The sequence below is a fragment of the Panthera uncia genome, chromosome B1 (assembly GCF_023721935.1).
Source record: "Panthera uncia isolate 11264 chromosome B1, Puncia_PCG_1.0, whole genome shotgun sequence".
NCBI lineage: Eukaryota > Metazoa > Chordata > Mammalia > Carnivora > Felidae > Panthera > Panthera uncia.
In genome coordinates, this window is record NC_064811.1 from 87,034,735 (window position 1) to 87,055,362 (window position 20,628).

General features: G+C 35.0%; 1 protein-coding gene across 5 annotated transcripts in view; it reads left to right on the forward strand.

The window, feature by feature from the left end:
• The window catches only part of AIMP1 (aminoacyl tRNA synthetase complex interacting multifunctional protein 1), a 40,654-nt gene extending 20,745 nt beyond the window's left edge, over positions 1–19,909 (forward strand). For 4 of the 5 annotated variants that reach the window (XM_049630976.1, XM_049630978.1, XM_049630975.1 and 1 more), the window contains exons 6-7: positions 4,235–4,403; positions 17,960–18,211. In XM_049630976.1, coding sequence (XP_049486933.1) covers positions 4,235–4,403; positions 17,960–18,126 — 336 coding nt within the window. In that variant the 3' untranslated portion in view covers positions 18,127–18,211. Of the gene's footprint in view, positions 1–4,234; positions 4,404–17,959; positions 18,212–19,076 lie in introns of those variants that run through there. The other variant, XM_049630979.1, reaches the window with a different exon arrangement.
• The last annotated feature ends 719 nt before the right edge of the window (positions 19,910–20,628 follow it).

Sequence of the window (20,628 nt, forward strand, 5' to 3'; positions counted from 1 at the left end):
TTAACACTCCTCTTTTCTAGGACCAGGACTTCTTTATAACTGCTTATGGTGTTAGGTTCATAAGAAGCTCTGGAGAAAAGAACCAATTGATCTTGAGCCAGCTCAAATTGGAAAATCTCCTCCAACATTGGGTTTCATCTTTTTTGTTCCCATAAGTTGCAGACAATTTCTTCTCTTCCTACAACTATCAGCCGTAGCCTTAAACAAAGCTGTTTATATACACGTCTGTATCTAACCTGTCAAGACAGTAGCAGTAAATATTGTATAAAGCAGAAGCACTTTGCCCCCCAAATACTAAACTTTGTAGATTTGTGTGTTTTTCTAATGTAAAGGTCCATGGGTATCATCTGATGCTTTAACAGTTGGATCTAGACAACCCTGTTCTTTTTTCTTATACATATATTCTATAACTTCTTTTCTAACATGTGGCATTTTCAAATTATGTATATGAAGAAGAGTCTTATTCATGAAGACCTCTGAAAAGGGGGCCTTTTGAATTTGAGTCTTAGGCCTGTTACTATTTTTATTTATTATTTTTTAATCATAGGATTTGGAGGTAAATTTCCCATAACATTAATTTATAAAAGCATTATTTATTTATTTATTTATTTATTGTTTAATGTTTATTTATTTTGAGAGAGCACGCACTAGTGTGTGGGAGAGGGGCTGAGAGAGAGAGAGACAGAGAGAGAGAGGGAGAATGCCAAGCAGGCTTTGTGCTGTCAGTGCAGAGCCTGATTGGGGTTCAAACTCAAGAACCATAAGATCATGACCTGAGCCGAAATCAGGAGTTGGACACTTGACCAATTGAGCCACCCAGGCACCCGCAAACCATCTTTTTTTATTTAGAATGTGCCTTTTCTCTTCCCCTGCTGTAATAATTCTCTTGTGTGCTATTTTAAGCTTGTTGAAAGAACATAAACAACTGTGTTCCTTGGTTTTGCTAAATGGGGAAAGAATTAAGACACTTCAACTTGTGAAGATTAAAGAAATTTCTGTTCACTTCTATGACAAATTGTAGAAATGGCCTAAATGTTATATACAGTGTACATAATACTTTTGATATTTGTTTTTGAAGTATAGTTGACTTGCAATGCTATGTTAATTTCAGGTGTACAATTGTTTCAGTGATTTAACATTTCTATTCATTACTCAGTGCTCACCACAATAAGTGTAGTCACCATGCAAAGTTACTAAAATATTATTGATTATATTCCCTATACTGTACTTTTCATCTCCATCACTTATTTATTTTATTACTGAAAGTTTGTACCTCTTAATCCCCTATACTTATTTTGCCCATCCTCCCACCCACTCTCCTATCCACTTCCCTCCTGACAACCACAAGTTTGTTCTCTGTATTTAAGGGTCTGTTGTTTGTTTATTTCTTTTGTGTTTTAGATTCTACATATAAGTGAAATCATTTAGTATTTGTATTTCTCTGTTTGATTTCTTTCACTTTACATCATACCCTCTAAGTCCATCCATGTTGTCTCAAATGGCAAGATTTCATTCTTTTTGTGGCCGAGTAATGTTCCAATATATGAGTATTCCACATTATGTATATTTCTGTATGTATATACACACACATACACATATGTATGTATACATGTTTATCCATTCATCTATCTGTGGACCCTAGAGTTGCTTCCATATCTTGGCTATTAGAAATAATCCTGCAGTAAATGTAAAGGTGTGTATATTTTTGAATTTGGGTTTTCATTTTCTTTGGGTAAGTGCCCAGTGGTGGAATTACTGTATCATATGGTATTTCTATTTTCAATTTTTTGAGGAACCTCCAAACCTTTCCTATAGTGGTTGCACTGATTTACATTCCACCAACACTGCATGAGAATTTTTTTTCTCCATATCCTTGCCAGCACTTATTTCTTGCCTTTTTAATACTAGCAATTCTGCCTGTTGTGAAGTGATATCTCATTGTGGTTTTGATTTACATTTACCTGATGAATAGTGATGTTGAGTATTTTTTTGTATATCTGTTGGCCATCTGTCTATCTGTGGAAAAATATCTACTCAGGCCCTCTGTCCATTTTTAATTGCATTGTTTGTGGCTTTTTTGATGTTGAATTGTATAAGTTCTTTATATATTTTGGATATTAACCCCTTATGGGAAGAATCATTTGCAAATGTCTCTCTCATTCAGTGGGTTGCCTTTTTGTTTTGATGATGATTTCCTTGGTTGTACAAAAGCTTTTGTAGTCACAATAGTTTAATTTTGCTTTTGTTTCCCTTGACTGAGAGACATACCTAGAAAAATGTTTCTATGGCCTTTGTCAAAGAAATAACTGCCTGTGTTTTCTTCTAGTTTTATGGTTTCAGGTCTCATAGTTAGGTCGTTACATTTTGAGTGTATTTTTGTGTATGGTGTAAGAAAGTGGTCAAGTTTCATTCTTTTACATGTGGCTGTCAAGTATTCCCAGCACCATAAATTGAAAAGACTGTCTTTTCCCCATTATATATTCTTGTCTCCTTCGTTGTAGATTAATTGACCATATAAGTATAGTTTTATTTCTCGGCTCTCTATTCTGTTCCATTGATCTATATGTATCTATTTTGTGCCGTACCATACCGTTTTGATTACTGCAGCTTTGTAGTATATCTTAAAATCTGGGATTATGATACCTCCAGTTTTGTTGTTCTTTTTCAAGATTGGTGCGGCTGTAGATAGGCTTACGACTATAATGACTCTCTTCACTACCTGTTCTTACACTGGGCAGGGTTTACTTCCATTGCTGTTGACGGACTTGTGAGCTTACTGGTAGATGGAGCCAGCACTCACCTTAACTGTCTGCAGATAACCTCTGTAACAGCTGCAGGTGCATGAAGGGCAAGGCTTGCTCCCTGAACAGCCTGGTAAGAGGCCTCATTGCAGCAAGTGTGGTTGTGCTGGTATGTAGGGTTATCTCCCCTTCTTTCCAGGGCTGCAGTCACTTTGGAGTGGTCTAAGACCTGCTTGCTTCCTGTATTTGACATGGTAGGACCTGCTTTGGAAGGATACCTCCTGTTGTGGGTGGATTAGGTGGTGCATGTATGCAAGGGAATGCTGGGGCTGGGCATGTGGTGCTGGTAAGTTAAGATGTAGAGTGATAGCACTGGCTTCTGCAAACTTCAGGCCATCTAGGCAGGGGAGAGCAAGAAAAATGATGCCCTCTGGCACTACTTTCTTTCCCAGAGATGTTTCTGGTAGATCTCTGCCTGTCTAACATATCCTAAGATTAGTCAATAAATCTTCACAAATACCTCAGATACTTCAAACTGCTGCTTTGGTGCTGTGTCTGGTGATGGCTCTTTTAGTGTGGGGGCTCCGTTTACTGTCACTCTCTGGTTTTCCCAGTTAAGCCCTGCTGATTTTTAAAGCTTCTAGAGTTAAGTCCTCCTGTTTTTCAAAGCCAGATGTTAGGAAGATTCATCTTCCCAGTTTGGGTCCCCAGGTGTGGGGTCTGACCCCCTTACTCTTCTGTGTTTTGTGACATTCATCCTGTTTGTGGTTAGTCGCCAGGGTTCCCAACTGTGTCTCTACGCTTCCTATTCTTTTTGATTTTGTCTTCTCTCTAGCTGTGGACGATCTGAAGTGCCAGTCTTCAGGTCGATCTCAGAGTTAGTTGCAGTAGATGCAGTTGTTTCATTGGCGTGTCCGTGGGACTAGGTGAGCTCAGGATCCTCCTATTCCGATCTTCCCAAGAGTAATTTTTAAATTAGGACATGAATCTTGGCAATGACCAAGTATGACATAGTATTGGCAATGACCAAATATGTATGGAAAAAAGGATTGTTCATTTATTTCAGTGCTAACACCATGCTAAATGCTTTACATACATGTTACAATATACTCCTAGAGTGGGCTATTTAAGTGGGATATCATTTTCCTCATTTTGTGAGGAAAAAAACATTTCAACTTTATACAATCTGATTGCTAGTACATGGCAGCTAAATTCAAAACCACATCTGTTTCACTCAGTCTAAAAATTATTTAACTGAATAGTCTTGCCTCTGTTCCTTCAACTATAGGGCACTGTCAGTTTGTGGATTTTTTTTTTTTTCATGTTTATGTAAGACTTCATAACAACAATAAAAGATTTTGGACACAGAGACAGATACATCTACAAAAATAGAACATTTTATATTTAGCATATTAGATGTAGCTTAGTGTATTCTAGGTGTAATTATTGTAAATCTCTGTATATATTTAATCACTAATTTGTATTTCACACAGATGCAAAATCGGATGGTGATTTTACTTTGTAACCTGAAACCTGCAAAGATGAGGGGAGTAATATCTCAGGCAATGGTAATGTGTGCTAGTTCACCTGAGAAGGTTGAAATCTTGGCACCTCCTACTGGGTCTGTTCCTGGAGACAGAATTGTTTTTGATGCTTTTCCTGGTAAGTATTAGTCATTATTTAAAATAGTTTGGGAATCATTGTTCTTTTGTAGTATTTAGTTTAAAACCAGTCTTGGTTTAGTTTAAAACCAAGGCTTTACATTAATTTACATTATTATTAAGATTTTATTATTGAGTTTCTTGAGGTTGGTTCGAGATGGCACATTAAGCACACCATCTAACTAACCGTCACCCTCCCCATGAATGCACACATTGCATAAAACTCTAGAGAGAGGGGTGCCTGGGTGGCTTAGTCAGTTAAGCATCTGACTCTTGGTTTTAGCTCAGTTCATGATCTTGGGGTTTTTGAGTTCAAGCTTCACATCGGGCTCTGTGAGGACAGCACAGAGCCTGCCTGGGATTCTTTGTCTCCTTCTCTCTTTGCTCCTTCCCCACTTATGTTCACTCGCTCTTTCTCTCTCTCTCAAAAATAAATAAACTTTAAAAATATATGTTTTTAAAAAACACTAGAGAGAGTTTGTTCTAGGCAAAATACTAGTAACACTTACGTAGCAGAAGAGTATGTTATGGATAGAGAACTAATTAATGTGCTGCAGAGTCTTTGAAGCTATAGATTATCTCAGAATGCAGCACAAAAAGATGAAAGGTTCATATGTGGGGGAAGAAATGTGTAATTCTCCAAGTCCATCTAATAATGTACTTGCATATGCTTTTACTTGACTTCAGGATATAGAGAAAAATTGAGTTAAAACTTGTATTTATTGTAATAATCTCAAAGGAGGTTGCTTTCATATTGCTTGTTTTCTCCACTAAAATGGTCCTGAGATAGAAGAAGTTTTATCATGTGTGAAAAAGTTTCTTCATATAGGTCTTTGAAGCAAAAAAGAAAGGATGCTTGTCAGATATGGAATAAATATTTCCTTCATGAAAGGAGGAGGAAAAACAAAAGAATGCATTTACTTAAAGGATGTTCATTTGACTACAGAGTAATGGAAAAAGTAGAAATAAATTAGGGTAAAAAGGAGAATTAGGTCTAAAAATCAGAATTGATTTGGAAATATATTTGTAGAAACAGCTGTTTTAATAGCAAGGCTGATGTGATTAGATGGGCCTGCTTTTTAAATCCTGTGTTAACTGTGTTTGATAAAATATTAGGATATGAAGGATTTTAACACTGGACTAAGATAGAAAATATGGTTGGAACCATGGGTTAATTTCCTTGAAACTCAGCTTCCCCCCTCTCCTGGTCAAAGTAGGCTGATGTAAAAAACACAGGGATTGTTTAGCAAGTATCTGTGACTTTGAATACAAGTGTACGTCTTGAACCTTGGTAGAACGAAAACCTTAGTAGTCTGTTTTCTAAGAATCTTTTTTGTTAAACTAGGTTTTGGGAAAATCTCATTTATAATCATTTCTTAAAGCAGCATGATGGCTTTTGGTTCTAGGAGCATATGATCACCACTCTGCTACCACAATATCAGAACACTTCCCCAAAGTTCACACTTTGGGGTAGATCATTTGTATATCTGACAAACCTAAAATTCTATTGAGAAGTCTCATTCACTAAATTGGAATAGAATGACAATAAAAGTAAACTTTTTCCTTTAAGATACTTTTGGTTTACCTTTCCAAGTTAACATTTCCCTTCTTTTCTGTTTAAACATGTAAGATTTTGGGGCGCCTGGGTGGCTCAGTCAGCTGAGCGTCTGACTTTGCCTCAGGTCATGACCTCGCGGTCTATGAATTCGAGCCCTGCATTGGGCTCTGTGCTGTCAGCTCAGAGCCTGGAGGCCGCTTCAGATTCTGTGTCTCCCTCTCTCTCTGCCCCTCCCCTGCTCATGCCGTGTTTCTCTCTGTCTCAAAAATAAATAAAAACATTTAAAAAAGATTAAAAAAAATAAACACATAAGATTTAGTATGTTTTCTTTAAGTGTTATTTTGTGATGTAAATTGTAGTGTTATATGCTTAGAATTGGAAGAAAATCCACTATTTTATAGATTTGGTTTGAGGCCCAACAAAACTCAGCTTCTTGCTTACAGTTACATAGAGTTAGTGAAGGGATCAAAGAATAAATGTGCCTGAATTTGTAGCACTGTAGCATTTTTGTTGATTGCTGCTTGCTTTGAATTAATATGGACTATTTCATTAATGAAGGCTTCTTATTCTTTTAGTTCTATTCTTTTAGTTTTAGTTCAGGTTTCATTCCATTATCTCAAAGAATTGACAGGTAGTATTTCAGCACTTGAATCAGGTTTATTTGGATGCTCCTATTGAGTATATTGAAAGTTTTTCATTAGTTACTCAGTGACTTAGCATTAGAGATGTTAATAGCCCAGTATGGATTTCTTGTCTTTATTATATTCTCTAATCTATCCATTTGGCTTCTTATGTGTTTATATTTACATTGTCCCAAAGTCTGATATTTCTTGCAAATTCATAGTTTCCCCTTGCGCATCAGCACATGAGTATGTGGAGAAGGTACAAAAATATAAAGTGAAAAAAGGGAAAACCTGACCTTTTAAAATGGCCCATGAGATTATATTCTTAAGCATCAAATAATTGATGAATTTTAGGACATGAGGTTTGTTAATGTTCATCTTGCTTATGCTTCCATATCAGTTGCTTCTGGAGCAGTAAATCTGAAAGGAATAGTGGTTAATACTATGCAGCAGGCCATTAGTCTTACATTTTTCTTTTTTTTTTTTTCTTTTTCTAGTCAGATCCATGATTTATCAGTGCTTTATTTTTCAGCATCTGTTTTACATTTTAAAGCTTAAGGTGTCTGCTGGTACATTTTGATGTTCACTTGATGTGCTCAGTGTCTGGAGACTTACATTTCATGTTATATAAAGTGTGGTATAGAAATTGCATTTGGGACTCAAACGTTTGAAGTGCTGTTTGGCCTTGAAAAGGCATTTACACCTAACAACTATTCCAACTACAAATCTAAAAAGTTCCATAGAGTTTAGAAGATGTCAAATGATATTTTTTATAACACTGACTAGAAACCCTCCCCACCCAGTACTTCTTAAAATTTTCAGTGTGTGAAGCTATACATTTTACTATTTAAATGTGATAACTAGTCCCGAAAGCACCATGCAAAACTAACTTGAAAATAATATTACGGCTAGAAGACAGTAGCAACAACAGCCTTTTGAGAGTACTTTTTGAGAGTACACTGGATTTTGTCTAATAATAAATGAGAATTTGCATTCAGACGTTTAACTTCCTAGATCACGCTTATTTCTATTATTATTGGGTCTTATTAATAAATATGTTAGAGGTTAATCACAAAGCATGTATGATATGTACAAGAGTATTGAATTTTTGATGCCTTTATTCTTAAAAATAGATATAAACTTCTTTCTGAAACCCATTTCAGTCAGGTTTCCCTACTGTTTTTTCCAGAACTTCTCTGATCAGGGTCACCAGTTACTCTCAGTAACTAAAAATCCTTGGCTAGTTCTTAGACTTTTTCTTAATTATCTTGGTTTCTGGCACCTGGTGGCCTGGTGGTCCTCCTGCTTCATTGGTCCTCCTTCTTAATTCCTTTGCTGATTCTTCCTCACCTCCCTGACCCCTTAACATTGGAATATCCCAGACCTTGGTCTTTGACCTCTTTTTCTTTCTGTACTTGACCTCTTCTCTTTTCTTTTTCATGTTCATTTTCTTGGCTGTTTTAACCAGTTACTTATCCAGCTGCCTACTAGACTTTTTCACTAATATGTCCCAAGGGAGAATACATATTCCCCATCTTTCCCCTAGAATTTTCCTTTTCCATAGTATTTCTCATCTTATCTGACAGGAATTCTGTTCTCTCAACTTCTTTTTATTTTCTCACTTATCTTCTCCTTCAGAAAATCCTAGTAATTGTACCTTCTGAATATATCTAGAATCATTCTCCTCATCTTTGCCTACTACTACTTTGGTCCTGGTGCCAACATCTGTTATGTGGAAGGTAAAACTTTCTAACTGATCTCCCTGCTTTTGCCTGTGCCCTTCTTCCATCTATTTTCAGTTATGGGAGAGTGATGTAAGTCAGGGTATATTACTCCTCTGCTCAGAACTATTACAAAACTTTTCATTTGACCCAGAGTACAAGCCCAAGTTCTTGTAATGGCCTCCCATTGTGTTTGTTAACCTCATGTACTCCATAAATCTTCATTGGATCACTCCAGTTGAGCCACTGGCTCTTTCCCCAAAATAGCTACATGGCTTGGTCCGTGATCCTATTGATCCAATATACTAAACATTGTTAATTGTCTGCCCACACAGAATTGTAAGCACGTGAAATCAAGATTTTTACTTTTGTGTGTATGTGGTGATTATTCACTGTTGTATACCTAGCATCTAGAAAAATGACTGGTGTAGAGCTCAGTAAATTGGTTAATGAATAAACAGAAAGAAACACACTAGTAAAACATGTAAAATACAAACAGAAAAATCAAAATCAGTATTTGGAGAACAGGCCTGAGCATTTGCCTTCATTATTGTCAGGGTTATTCCTAGAGAACCACCAAACCTCTTTTCTCTAATGATTAGCTTTCTAAATTTAATCAACCTTTATTTGCAAACTTAAACTTTAGTTTTTGTGCCACAATTGGCAATAGTTACAATTGCTGTAGTTCAAAAACCCAGTTAATCACACATAAAATAATTTAGTGCTAGGCTTTTTATGGCCATGGCAGATATCAAAGAGCTGATAATCAATGAGCAAAACAATGGCTAATTAAAATGAAGTTTCTGGTTTTTATTTCAGATTGTGAATGCTTGGGATTTTGGAATTTGTATTTATTGCTTTTTGTAGGTTTTAAATTCTAAGAAGGTGGTCACAGTTTTTTACATCTGTACAAACTCCTCTCTGAACTACTTCCTATTCCCTGTGTGCTTTGTTTACAATCAGTTGGCCTAAAATAGTCTCTGAAGGATTAGTTCTCTTACATTATGTGTAACTGTTTCCAAATGGTGATTATTGGCATGTGTTTAGCAATTTCAGAGGCTCTGCAGTTTTTAGCTTTTAAGAACTTTTATTGATATCACTTAACTTTGTTGGATAGCTATGTCAAAAGGAAAAAAAACCAGAAAACTATGAAAATAAGATTTAGAAGAACATTACACACAGGAATGATGAAAGACTTCTCTGGAAAATACAGTTTGTTAAAAAACAATTGTTTAAAATGTTAGGTATGTTTTTCATGGCAGGTGATTTAAACTTTCATTTCAAACTAGCTTTATACCCTACCAAATAGTACATTATTGAGAAGCATTTTGAGTAAACCAGAAAGTTAACAATGCATCCAAGATTTTTCAACTCTCATTTATATTCAGTTATCATAATGTGACAAGTTTTAATTGCAATCTTAAAATTTTACTTGTCGGAATCATGTTTCCTTTATTGATTAGTCTTGCAGCTACATTCAGAGTGTTCAGATACTGAGTCTGGTGTGTTAAAAGCAACAGTCAAGCTTTAGAATTTCCTCTTACTAGTTTCTACTTTATATTTAGTTCAAATCCTTGTTCTTAGAAAATTACTAGTTTTAATTAAGAAGTTAAAGCTTTCACGGGGCGCCTGGGTGGCGCAGTCGGTTAAGCGTCCGACTTCAGCCAGGTCACGATCTCGCGGTCCGTGAGTTCGAGCCCCGCGTCAGGCTCTGGGCTGATGGCTCGGAGCCTGGAGCCTGTTTCCGATTCTGTGTCTCCCTCTCTCTCTGCCCCTCCCCCATTCATGCTCTGTCTCTCTCTGTCCCAAAAATAAAATAAAAAACGTTGAAAAAAAAATTTAAAAAAATAAAAAATTAAAAAAAAAAAGAAGTTAAAGCTTTCAAATTTTGACTCCACATGTGCTAGGTGATTTGGGAACCTTTCTGAGGCTCAGCTTTTTCGTCTATAAGAAAGAGATTTTAATGATACCTATTTTGTGTGGGTATTGTGAGATTTAACTTTTGAATCACTTAGCTACCTGCCTGATATTTTTAAGTTCTTGGCTATAACTTTTGTGCCTTAATTTCCTCATCTGTAAAATGGGGAAATTCTTTTTTTAATTTTTAATTTTAGTTAACATTCAGTGCAATATTGGTTTCAGGAATAGAATACAGTGATTCATCACTTACATACAATACCTAGTGCTCATCACAAGTGCCCTCTTTAATACCCATCATCCATCTAGCCCATCTCCCACCCACATCCCTCCATCAACCCTCAGTTTGTTCTGTATCATTAAGAGTCTCTTGTGGTTTGTTTCCCTCTCTCCTCTCCCTGCCCCCCCACCCCCAATATGTTTATCTGTTTTCTTTCTTAAGTTCCACATGTGAGTGAAATTATATGGTATTTGTCTTTCTCTGATTGACTTATTTCGCTTAGCATAATACATTCTAGCTCCATCCACATCATTGCAAATGGCAAGACTTCATTCTTTTTGATGGCTGAGTAATATTCCATTGTGTATTTATAACACATCTATTTATTTATTTCTTTTTATTCAAATCAGTTACTTAACATATAGTGTAATAATGATTTCAGGAATAGAATTTAGTGATTCATCCCTTACACATAACACCCTAGTGCTCATCCCAGCAAGGGCCCTCTTTAACACCTGTTGCCATTTAGCACATCCCCCTACCCAACACCCTGCCAGCAACCCTCAGTTTGTTCTCTATATTTAAGTCTCTAATGGTTTGCGTCCCTCTCTGTTTTTATCTTATTTTCTGTTCTCTTCCCCTATGTTCATCTGTTTTGTTTCTTAAATTCCACATGTGAGTGAAATCATGTATTTGTCTTTCTCTGACTCATTTCGTTTAGCATAATATACTCTAGTTCTATCCATGTTGTTGCAAATGGTAAGATTTCATTGTTGTTGATTGCCGACTGATATTCCATTGTATGTATATACCACCTCTTCTTTCCATTATTTGGCTGTTGTCAATAGTGCTGCTGTAAACATTGGGGTGCATGTGTTTGCTTTGAATCAGCATTTTTGTATCCTTTGGATAAATTACTAGTGCTATTAGTGGGTTGTAGAGTAGTTCTATTTCTGATTTTTTGAGGAACCTCCATACTGTTTTCCAGAGTGACTGTACCAGTTTGCATTCCCACCATTAATGCAAAAGGGTTCCTCTTTCTCCACATCCTTGCCACCATCTGTTGTTGCCTTAGTTGTTAATTTTAGCCATTCTGACAGGTGTGAAGTGATATTTCATTGTAGTTTTGATTTGTATTTCCCTGATGATGAGTGATGTTTTAGCCTCTTTTCATGTGTGTTAGCCATCTGGATGTCTATTTTGGAAAAGTGTCTATTTGTATCTTCTGCCGATTTCTTAACCAAGTTATTTGTTTTTTGGGTTGAGTTGGTAAGTTCTATGCAGATTTTAGGTACTAACCTTTTGTCAAGATATGTTGTTTGCAAATATCTTCTATTCTGTAGGTTGCCTTTTAGTTTTGTTGATTGTTTCCTTAGTTTCTGTTTTAATGTCTATTTATTTTTGAAAGAGAGAGAGACAGAGTATGAGTGGGGAAGGCATAGAGAGAGAGGGAGACACAGAATCCAAAGCAGGCTTCCGGCTCTAAGCTGTCCACACAGAGCCCAATGCAGAGCTCAAACTCATGAACCATGAGATCATGACTTGAGCCAAAGTCAAACACTTAAACCACTGAGCCACCCAGGCACCCTGATTGTTTCTTTCATTGTGCAGAAGCTTTTTATCTTGATGAAGCCCAATAGCAATAGTTCATTTTTGCTTTTTTTCCCCTCGCCTTTGGAGACTTGTCTAGTAAGAAGTTGCTACGGTCAAGGTCAAAGAAATTGCTGCCTGTATTCTCCTCTAGGATTTTGATAGTTTCCTGTCTTACATTTATGTCTTACATCCATTTTGAATTTTTTTTTTTTTTGTGGATGGTGTAAGAAAGTGGTCCTGTATCATTCTTCTGCATGTCGCTGTCCGGTTTTCCCAGTACCATTTTTTGAAGAGACTGTCTTTCATTGGATATTCTTTCCTGCTTTGTTGAAGATTAGTTGACCATATAGTTGTGGGTCCATTTCTGGATTTTCTATTCTGTTCCATTGACTTGTGTGTCTGTTTTGTGCCAGTACCATACTGTCTTGATCACTACAGCTTTGTAATATAGCTTGAAATCCAGAATCGTGATGCCTCCAGTTCTGTTTTTCTTTTTCAGGATTGCTTTGGCTTTTCAGGGTCTTTTGTGGTTCCATACAGATTTTAGGCTAGTCTGTTCTAGCTCTGTGAAAAATACTGGTGGTATTTTGATAGGGATTGCATTAAATGTATAGATTGCTTTGGGTAGTATAGACATTTTAACAATATTTGTTCTTTCAATCCATGAGCGTGGAATGCTTTTCCATCTCTTTGTGTCCTCTTCAGTTTCTTTCATAATTGTTCTGTAGTTTTAAGAGTACAGATCTATTACCTCTTAGGCTTATTTGGTTTATTTAGGTAGGTTAGGTTTATTCCTAGGTATCTTATTGTTTTGATGCAGTTACAAATGGGATCAATTCCTTGATTTCTTTGCTGCTTCATTATTGGTGTATAGAAATGTAACAGATTTCTGCATGTTGATTTTATATCCTGAAACTTATGTATTAGTTCTAGCAATTTTTTGGTAGAGTCTTTCAGGTTTTCTACAGACTATCATGTCAGCTGCAAATGGTGAAAGTTTGACTTCTTCCTTGCTGATTTAGATGCCTTTTATTTCTTTTTGTTATCTGATTGAGGCTAAGACTTTCAGTACCAGGTTAAATAGTAAAGGTGATGGTAGACATCCTTGTCTTGTTCCTGACCTTAGGGGAAAGGCTCTCAGTGTTGCCCCATTGAGGATGATATTAACTGTAGGTCTTTCATATATGGCCTTTATGATGTTCAATTATGTTCCATCTATTCCTTCTTTGTTGAGGGTTTTTATGAAGAATGGATGCTGTATTTTGTCAAATGCTTTTTTTGCATCTATTGAGAAAACAGTATAATGTATCATGTTAATGAATTGATTTGTTTATGAATATTGAACCAGCTCTGCAGCCCAAGACTTAATCCCACTTGATCATGGTGAATAATTTTTTTAATGTACTTCTAGCAAATTTGATTTGCTAATATTTTATTGAGAATCTTTGCATCCATGTTCATCGGGGAAATTGGCCTGTAATTCTCCTTTTTAGTGGGGTCTTTGGTTTTGGAACCAAGGTAATGCTGGCCTTGTAAGAATGAGTTTGGAGGTTTTCTTTCCATTTCTATTTTTTGGAACAGTTTGAAAATAGGTATTAACTCTTCTTTAAATATCTGGTAGAATTCCCCTGGGAAGTCATCTGGCCCAGGACTCTTGTTTGTTGGGAGATGTTTTGATTACTGATTCAATTTCTTTGCTGGTTATGGTCTGTTGAAATTTTCTATTTCTTTCTGTTTCATTTTTGGTAGTTTGTGAGTATCTGGAATTTGACTGTTTCTTCCAGATTGCCCAATTTGTTGGCATATAATTTTTCATAGCATTCTCTTATAATTCTTTGTATTTCTGTGGTGTTGGTTGTGATCTCTCCTCTGCCATTCGTGATTTTATCTACTTGGGTCCTTTCTCTTCTTTTTAGTAAGTCTGGCAAGGGGTTTATCAATTTTGTTAATTCTTTCAAAGAGTCTTAGTTTCATTGATTTGTTCTGATTTGTTTTTTGTTACTGTATCGTTTATTTCTGCTCTAATCTTTATTATTTCGCTTTTTCTGCTGCCTGTAGACTTTATTTGCTGTTTCGTTTCTAGCTCCTTAGGTGTATGGTTAGGTTATGTATTTGGGACTTTACTTGCTTCTTGAAATAGGCCTGAATTTCAGTATGCTTCCCTCTTAGGACTGCCTTTGCTGTATCCCAGAAGTTTTGGACTGTCCAATTTACATTTTCATTTATTTCCATGTATTTTTTTTTAAATTTCTTCTTTAATTTCCTGGTTTACTCATTCATTCTTTAGTAGGATGTTCTTTATGTTCATGTATTTGAGGGCTTTACAGTTTTGTCTTGTGGTTGACTTCAAGTTTCATAGCATTGTGATCTGAAAATGTGCATGGTATGATCTCAGTCTTTTTGTACTTGTTGAGGGCTGATGTGACCTAGTAGGTGATCTCTTCTGGAGAATGTTCCATGTGCACTCAAAAAGAATGCATATTCTGCGTTAGGATGAAATGTTCTGAAATATCCGTTAAATCCATCCAGTCCAGTGTGTCATTCGAAGCCATTGTTTCCTTGTTGATTTTCTGCTTAGATGATCTGTCCATTGTTGTAAGTGGAGTGTTAAAGTCCCCTACTATTATTGTATTATTTTCAATGAGTTTCTTTATGTTTGTTATTAATTGATTTATATATTTGGGTGCTTGCAAGTTAGGGGCATAAATATTTATAATTATTACATCTTCTTGTTGGATAGATCCCTTAATTATGATGTAATACCCTGCTTCATCTCTTGTTACAGTGTTTGGTTTAAAATCTAGTTCATCTGATATAGGTATGGGTACTCTGGCTTTCTTTTGACAACCATTAGCATGATAGGTGGTTCTCCATCCCCTTACTTTCAAACTTCAGGTGTCTTTAGGTCTAAAATGAGTCTTGTGGACAACATATAGATGGATCTTGTCTTTTTATCCATTCTGATACCCTGTGTCTTCTGATTGGAGCACTTAGCCCATTTACATTCAGAGTGATTGTTGAAAGGTATGAATTTAGTGCCATTGTATTACCTGTAGAGTTAGTGTTTGTGGTGATGCTCTCTGGTCCTTTCTGGTCTTTGTTGCTTTTGGTCTTTTTTTCCTCCAATCAAAACATCCCCCTTAAGGTTTCTTGCAGGGCTGGTTTAGTGGTCATGAACTCCTTTAGTTTTTATTTGTCTGGGAAACTCTTTATCTCTCCTTCTATTCTGAATGACAGCCTTGCTGGATAAAGAATTCTTGGCTGAATGTTTTTCCTAAACGAGGGTAATTAATAGTATTTATGTAGTGTACTGAGAGGATTGAATGAGTAAATATTTGTAAAGCCTTTAGTGTAGCAAACAGCCCATGGTAAGCACTATGTATTATGTGTTATGAATATTATTTTGTATGCATGTCAATATCTTACTAGTTCTGTGAAGCTTAATTTTGTGCTGCATCACAGTTTTTTTTGTATTTGGAGCTTATTGTCTGCATTTAACAAGAACTCACACAATCTGTGCTTTTGATAAGAATTTCGCACAAATCTGGGATGCTGTGCCTCTTGAATTAATCTGTTATCAGTTTGGCAATGTGTTTTTTTGGGAGAGTTGGGGGAATTAAGAGTTAGTACTCGGGCCTCTAAACAGTTTCTCTGCCTCCAGCTTTCTAGGATTCTGGAACGCCCACTTCCTGACAAGATCTATACACAAGCAAAGTAAACTTTTAGACTGAGGAATGACTTAGAAACAAAAAATAGAAATCTTTAAAAACAAAAAATAAAGATACTTTATATGTTAGTATTTTTTTCTGTAGATACTTTATATATTAGCATTTTTTCTATTCTGTTTATTAATTAGTTTTTCTGCTGTCATGTCAAACGCTCTTAATAAGAGAAATCCTTATCTTTTATACTAGTCTTTCAGTTTTGGTTTCATTGCTTGTTCTTTTGGTATAGATACATCATTCAATTAACTATTCTGTCATCTCTGAAAACCTGCATATCAGAGGACAGTTTTATATGTTCTTGCCAGTTTCATGGCAGTTCCTGAAGAGCTAATAAAGAACAAAAACCACAGTGGCTGACAATTTTACTCAGTTTTGTTTTTCCTGTTGTATGAGTGGAGAGTAAAAACTAGTTTAGGTCATAAGGTATAATTAGAGTATAGAATATAATTAGTTTCAGTAATGGTAAAAGATTCTTTTGAAATTAATTCTAGAAGGTTTCAACTTGGGAGTCACTTTAGAAAACATCTAAAAAGTTAGATGTCTATCATTACGGAATTATATACTTCAGAAATACTCTTTTTATTACCTCCTGGAAACCATTTTTATTTCACACTTAGGTTTAAGAGTTCTGCTACTTTTCATTGTTTCTTGAACTGATTCTTTATTCCAAATGTTATTGAGCATCCTCAGCTACTAAAATGGTATTATGTTAAACTTTACTTTCTATTTCTTATAAGTTAAGAGGGATTGTTTTGTATACTGGTGGCCCTTAAATCTAGACCAGATGTATTCTACAACACATTTGTCTTTGTTGACTAAAAACTTTTAGTGTGAGTTATGATAGAAGTTGAGGTTTTATCTACATGTAAGAATGTTACTTGTTTCTTTTCTAAAGAATAGTGTGTCAGGAGGCAAGATGCTGTGCTAGCAGAATAAGGGTTTTGTTGTCAAATTCTGACTCCACTTGTTGATCTTCTAACTTTGAGCAGTTTATCTTCTTTGAGCAACGGTTTCCTTATATTTAAAAATAGAGTGTTGTTGTGAGCATTGCACGCAACTTGTATATATTTCTCGTGCTTAGAAAATGTGACTCGTTGTCTCCGAACTTTTTCTGTCTCTTTCCCTCTCACCAAATGGAATGGGCAGCCCATGAAACCCAAAGTAGTTACTATATTTATTTAGATAATCTCAGCATTTAATCCATTCTCCTATATCGATAAAAAAATCTTTAAGCACTGTAGCAGCAGTCTCATCATTTATTTTGTACATTGAAACATAAGCTGCTTCTACCACATGTAAATATATAACATCAAATTATGCTTTTCATCTCTTCACAGTTTTTCTTTATATATAATGATAAAATGAGTATCTTATATTTTCATTTTAATAGTTTGGAGAATAAGTTCTTTTTGCTGTATTACCTGCAAAAATATTTATTATAAGAGTAAAAAGTAATCTTGAACATTTGTAAGGAGATGTCAAAATATTTGTGTGTGTGTATAGTTTTATTTCAACAAAGCAATTTTTACATTTTTAACATTTAGAACTGAGCATCATCTTTCCTTTCCAGTGAAACAAAAAGAAAATTTAAAAACAAACAAGAATAGGGGCGCCTGGGTGGCTCAGTCAGTTAAGCGTCTGACTTCAGCTCAGGTCATGATCTCACAATTTGTGAGTTCAAGCCCCACATTGGGCTCTGTGCTGACAGCTTGGAGCCTGGAGACTGCTTTGGATTGTGTGTGTGTGTGTGTCTCTCTCTGCCCCTCTCCTGCTCATGCTTTGTCTTTCTCTGTCTCTTAAAAATAAATAAATGTTTAAAAGAATTTTAAAAAAATTAACAGGAATAGAGAATGTCAATTCCAAATAAGATCCTACAGATTCTGCTGATTCTCCCATTGAGTGTGAGGGCTCAAGTCATCATTAGGAGAGAATGTTATTTTAAAAGTATCCTCTTCAACTGCAGGGATATCTGTTAAAAATCACAACTAAACATGCCAAAGGAGAAGGCATGTTAGGAAATGTCAAATGCTTTATTTTACAAATCAAAAATATAAACTTCTCATGTCATAAAAATAAAGTATATGTTAAAAGTAAGTGTTAAAATACACTAGAAATCTCTCTGGATAATTTATTTCATATTTTAGCTATGTAATTTTTTTTTTTTTTTTTTTTTTTTTTTTTTTTTTCTTCTCCTCAATAGGAGAGCCTGACAAGGAGCTAAATCCTAAGAAGAAGATTTGGGAGCAGATCCAGCCAGATCTCTGCACTAATGATGAGTGTGTGGCTACATACAAAGGAGTTCCCTTTGAGGTGAAAGGGAAGGGAGTGTGTAGGGCTCAAACTATGACCAACAGTGGAATAAAATAAAATAAAATAAAATAAAATAAAATACTCATTTACTGAAATACATTGGAGAAAACTTTAATAACAATAAAAAGAAATATATTTGTCACTTGTGCCTAAAATATAACTGGCTTTTTTATGTTATTTCTCTTCTAGACTTGACTAGTCTTTTAATCAGGTATATATTATTTTCAGTCAGTTAAAGAAACACTACATTTTTACTTACAATTTTTGCTCCTGTATAATGTAGGAAAGAAATCAACTATGTTTTGTGATTGTTTATTTTTTAGCAGGGATGTTGGTTAGCAGATTATTTTTCTTGGTACATTTAAATAACTTGAACTAGATGAACATTTAGTTTCCTGTTTATAGGCACATGGTACATGAAATTTTAAGCCTTTGGATTTTTAGTATATTGTGTGTCTGTATTATAAATATCCTCTCCTCTTCAAAAGTGACAAGTTGGAATTTTTGTCAGTCTTATTAATTAATCATATTGTAATAATATTGAAAATGGCCAACTAGAGAGCCAAACATCATAAAAGCTAGGAGATGTGGTACTTCAACATTATTGCTGTTGCTTACCAAAGTAATCAGACCTGTAAAGGTGACTTTTTTTAAGAGTGAAATTTTCAGTTGTATACTGAACTTTCTTTCCATTTGACAAAATAATTAGTAATAAATTTCAACTAACTATAAAGAATAAACATTTTGCAAAGTGTTGCCGATACACTTTCCAATAAATTGATGTAAAAGCAGCAGTCTAAATTTTTTAGTCTAGGTGATTATAAAGATTCTTTGGGTACCTAATACAAGATTATTTATAGATTGTTACTTTTAGAAGAGTATTTAAGATCAATTTATTTTGCTTTTTCATGTACCATCACACTGTCGGTATGTTAAAAGAAATTGTTACCAAAGTTAACATATATATGTATTAAGGTGTCAAATGCCTATTTTCACTCATCTTACAGATATTGTAGGAACAATGAAAATTAACTTAGGAATTATGAGCTTTCAAGTTCACCAGCCTTGAGATGATGACTGATGAGGGCTACCAAAAAGAAATGCATCTCTGGAGGTAGGAGTATAGATATTGTTTGAAAAAAAAATCATACATACAATATCTAGCTGCTTATAGTCTCTAATCAGAAAGAGAGGCAAAATAAATTTAAAACAACCCTGCATGCCAGCTTATGAAAGGTATAATTAAATTTCATTTATTTAAGTCCATGGAGTTCTGGTAGGCCAGTTTTATCTTCTTGCTGAAAAACCAAATATTAACAGAGCATCAATAGCAACAATTGACAAGTAAACACAAATGAAACTCAAAAGTTATTTTGTACTCAGGATAAGTTATTCTTTTGGAAATAAGACTGTGATAGAATCTTTCGTGATTCTGTATTTTCTAATTTTTCCCAATTAAATTTCTTTAAATATTCTAATATAAATTAAAGAATGTTTCAACTCCTTAGATAATTGAAATATTTATTCCCAGGTTTTAAAATTACATAAAACATTAATCAAGTCATCAATGTAGCCCCATTATTAGTCATTGTTTTTACAGGAAAAAGAATTCTATTTTATTTGTCTCACTGGGATAAGAGAGCTCTTACGGAATCAACAACAACAAAAATGGCATTGGTAGTGAACTGTACATAAACCTTTTGGCTTCTGACTAGTATTCAGCCCTTTAAGGATTTCAACGGTAGAAGATAGTGTTAGGTCACAGCCTAAACAGTTGGTGCCTTTCAGCCTCTATTTAAACCAGAAAAAAATAAATCAATGAAGTTGACCCAATCACATGATGCTTTCTTAAGCAAGATTGGCCCACTATCTTACAGTGAATATTGGGAGTACTAACTTTTCTTATATTTAGAAATTCCATGTGTATTATTGCTTTGAGATTAGTCATTTTCAGGGCATGTTGATTTTAATATAAAATTGAAAATTTTTTCTCCGCCTTGCTTTCACTAAAAGCATTAGGTATTCTAGGATACAAGAATAAGTGCCCACCAAACAGATAATTTATCATTGCTTTTTAAAAATATATAAATTTCTATTTAGACTATCTACAGAATATTCAAAGTAACTCATTGAAGTTTAATAAGAAGCATGTCAGCAAGACAGAGGGTGTGGATAAGACTGTGTCAAGCAACATTAGTGAGTTTAACCAGGTCCCAGAGTCTTGGCCTTGGCTTTGCAGGTCCAAAAGCCTGCATTTGTAGATGACTGTCAGAGATGCTAAGATATCCAAAGAGCTTAGTATTGGTTTTGACACCAGATTATCTAGTTTTGATTTCTGGCTCTACAACTTAAATGCATATGTAAGCTAGGGTAACTGTTTAGCCTTTATGTACTTTATTCCCCTTGTTTAAGATGGGTGAAGTACTTACCTTAGAGTTGTGAAGAGTGTGGGAGTTTAGTACCTAGAGTACTTAAGACAGTTCCTAGAATATAATAGATACATATCATGTTGATATTAGTTTATAATAGAGATATTCCTTTTCCAGAAACTAGTGTTCT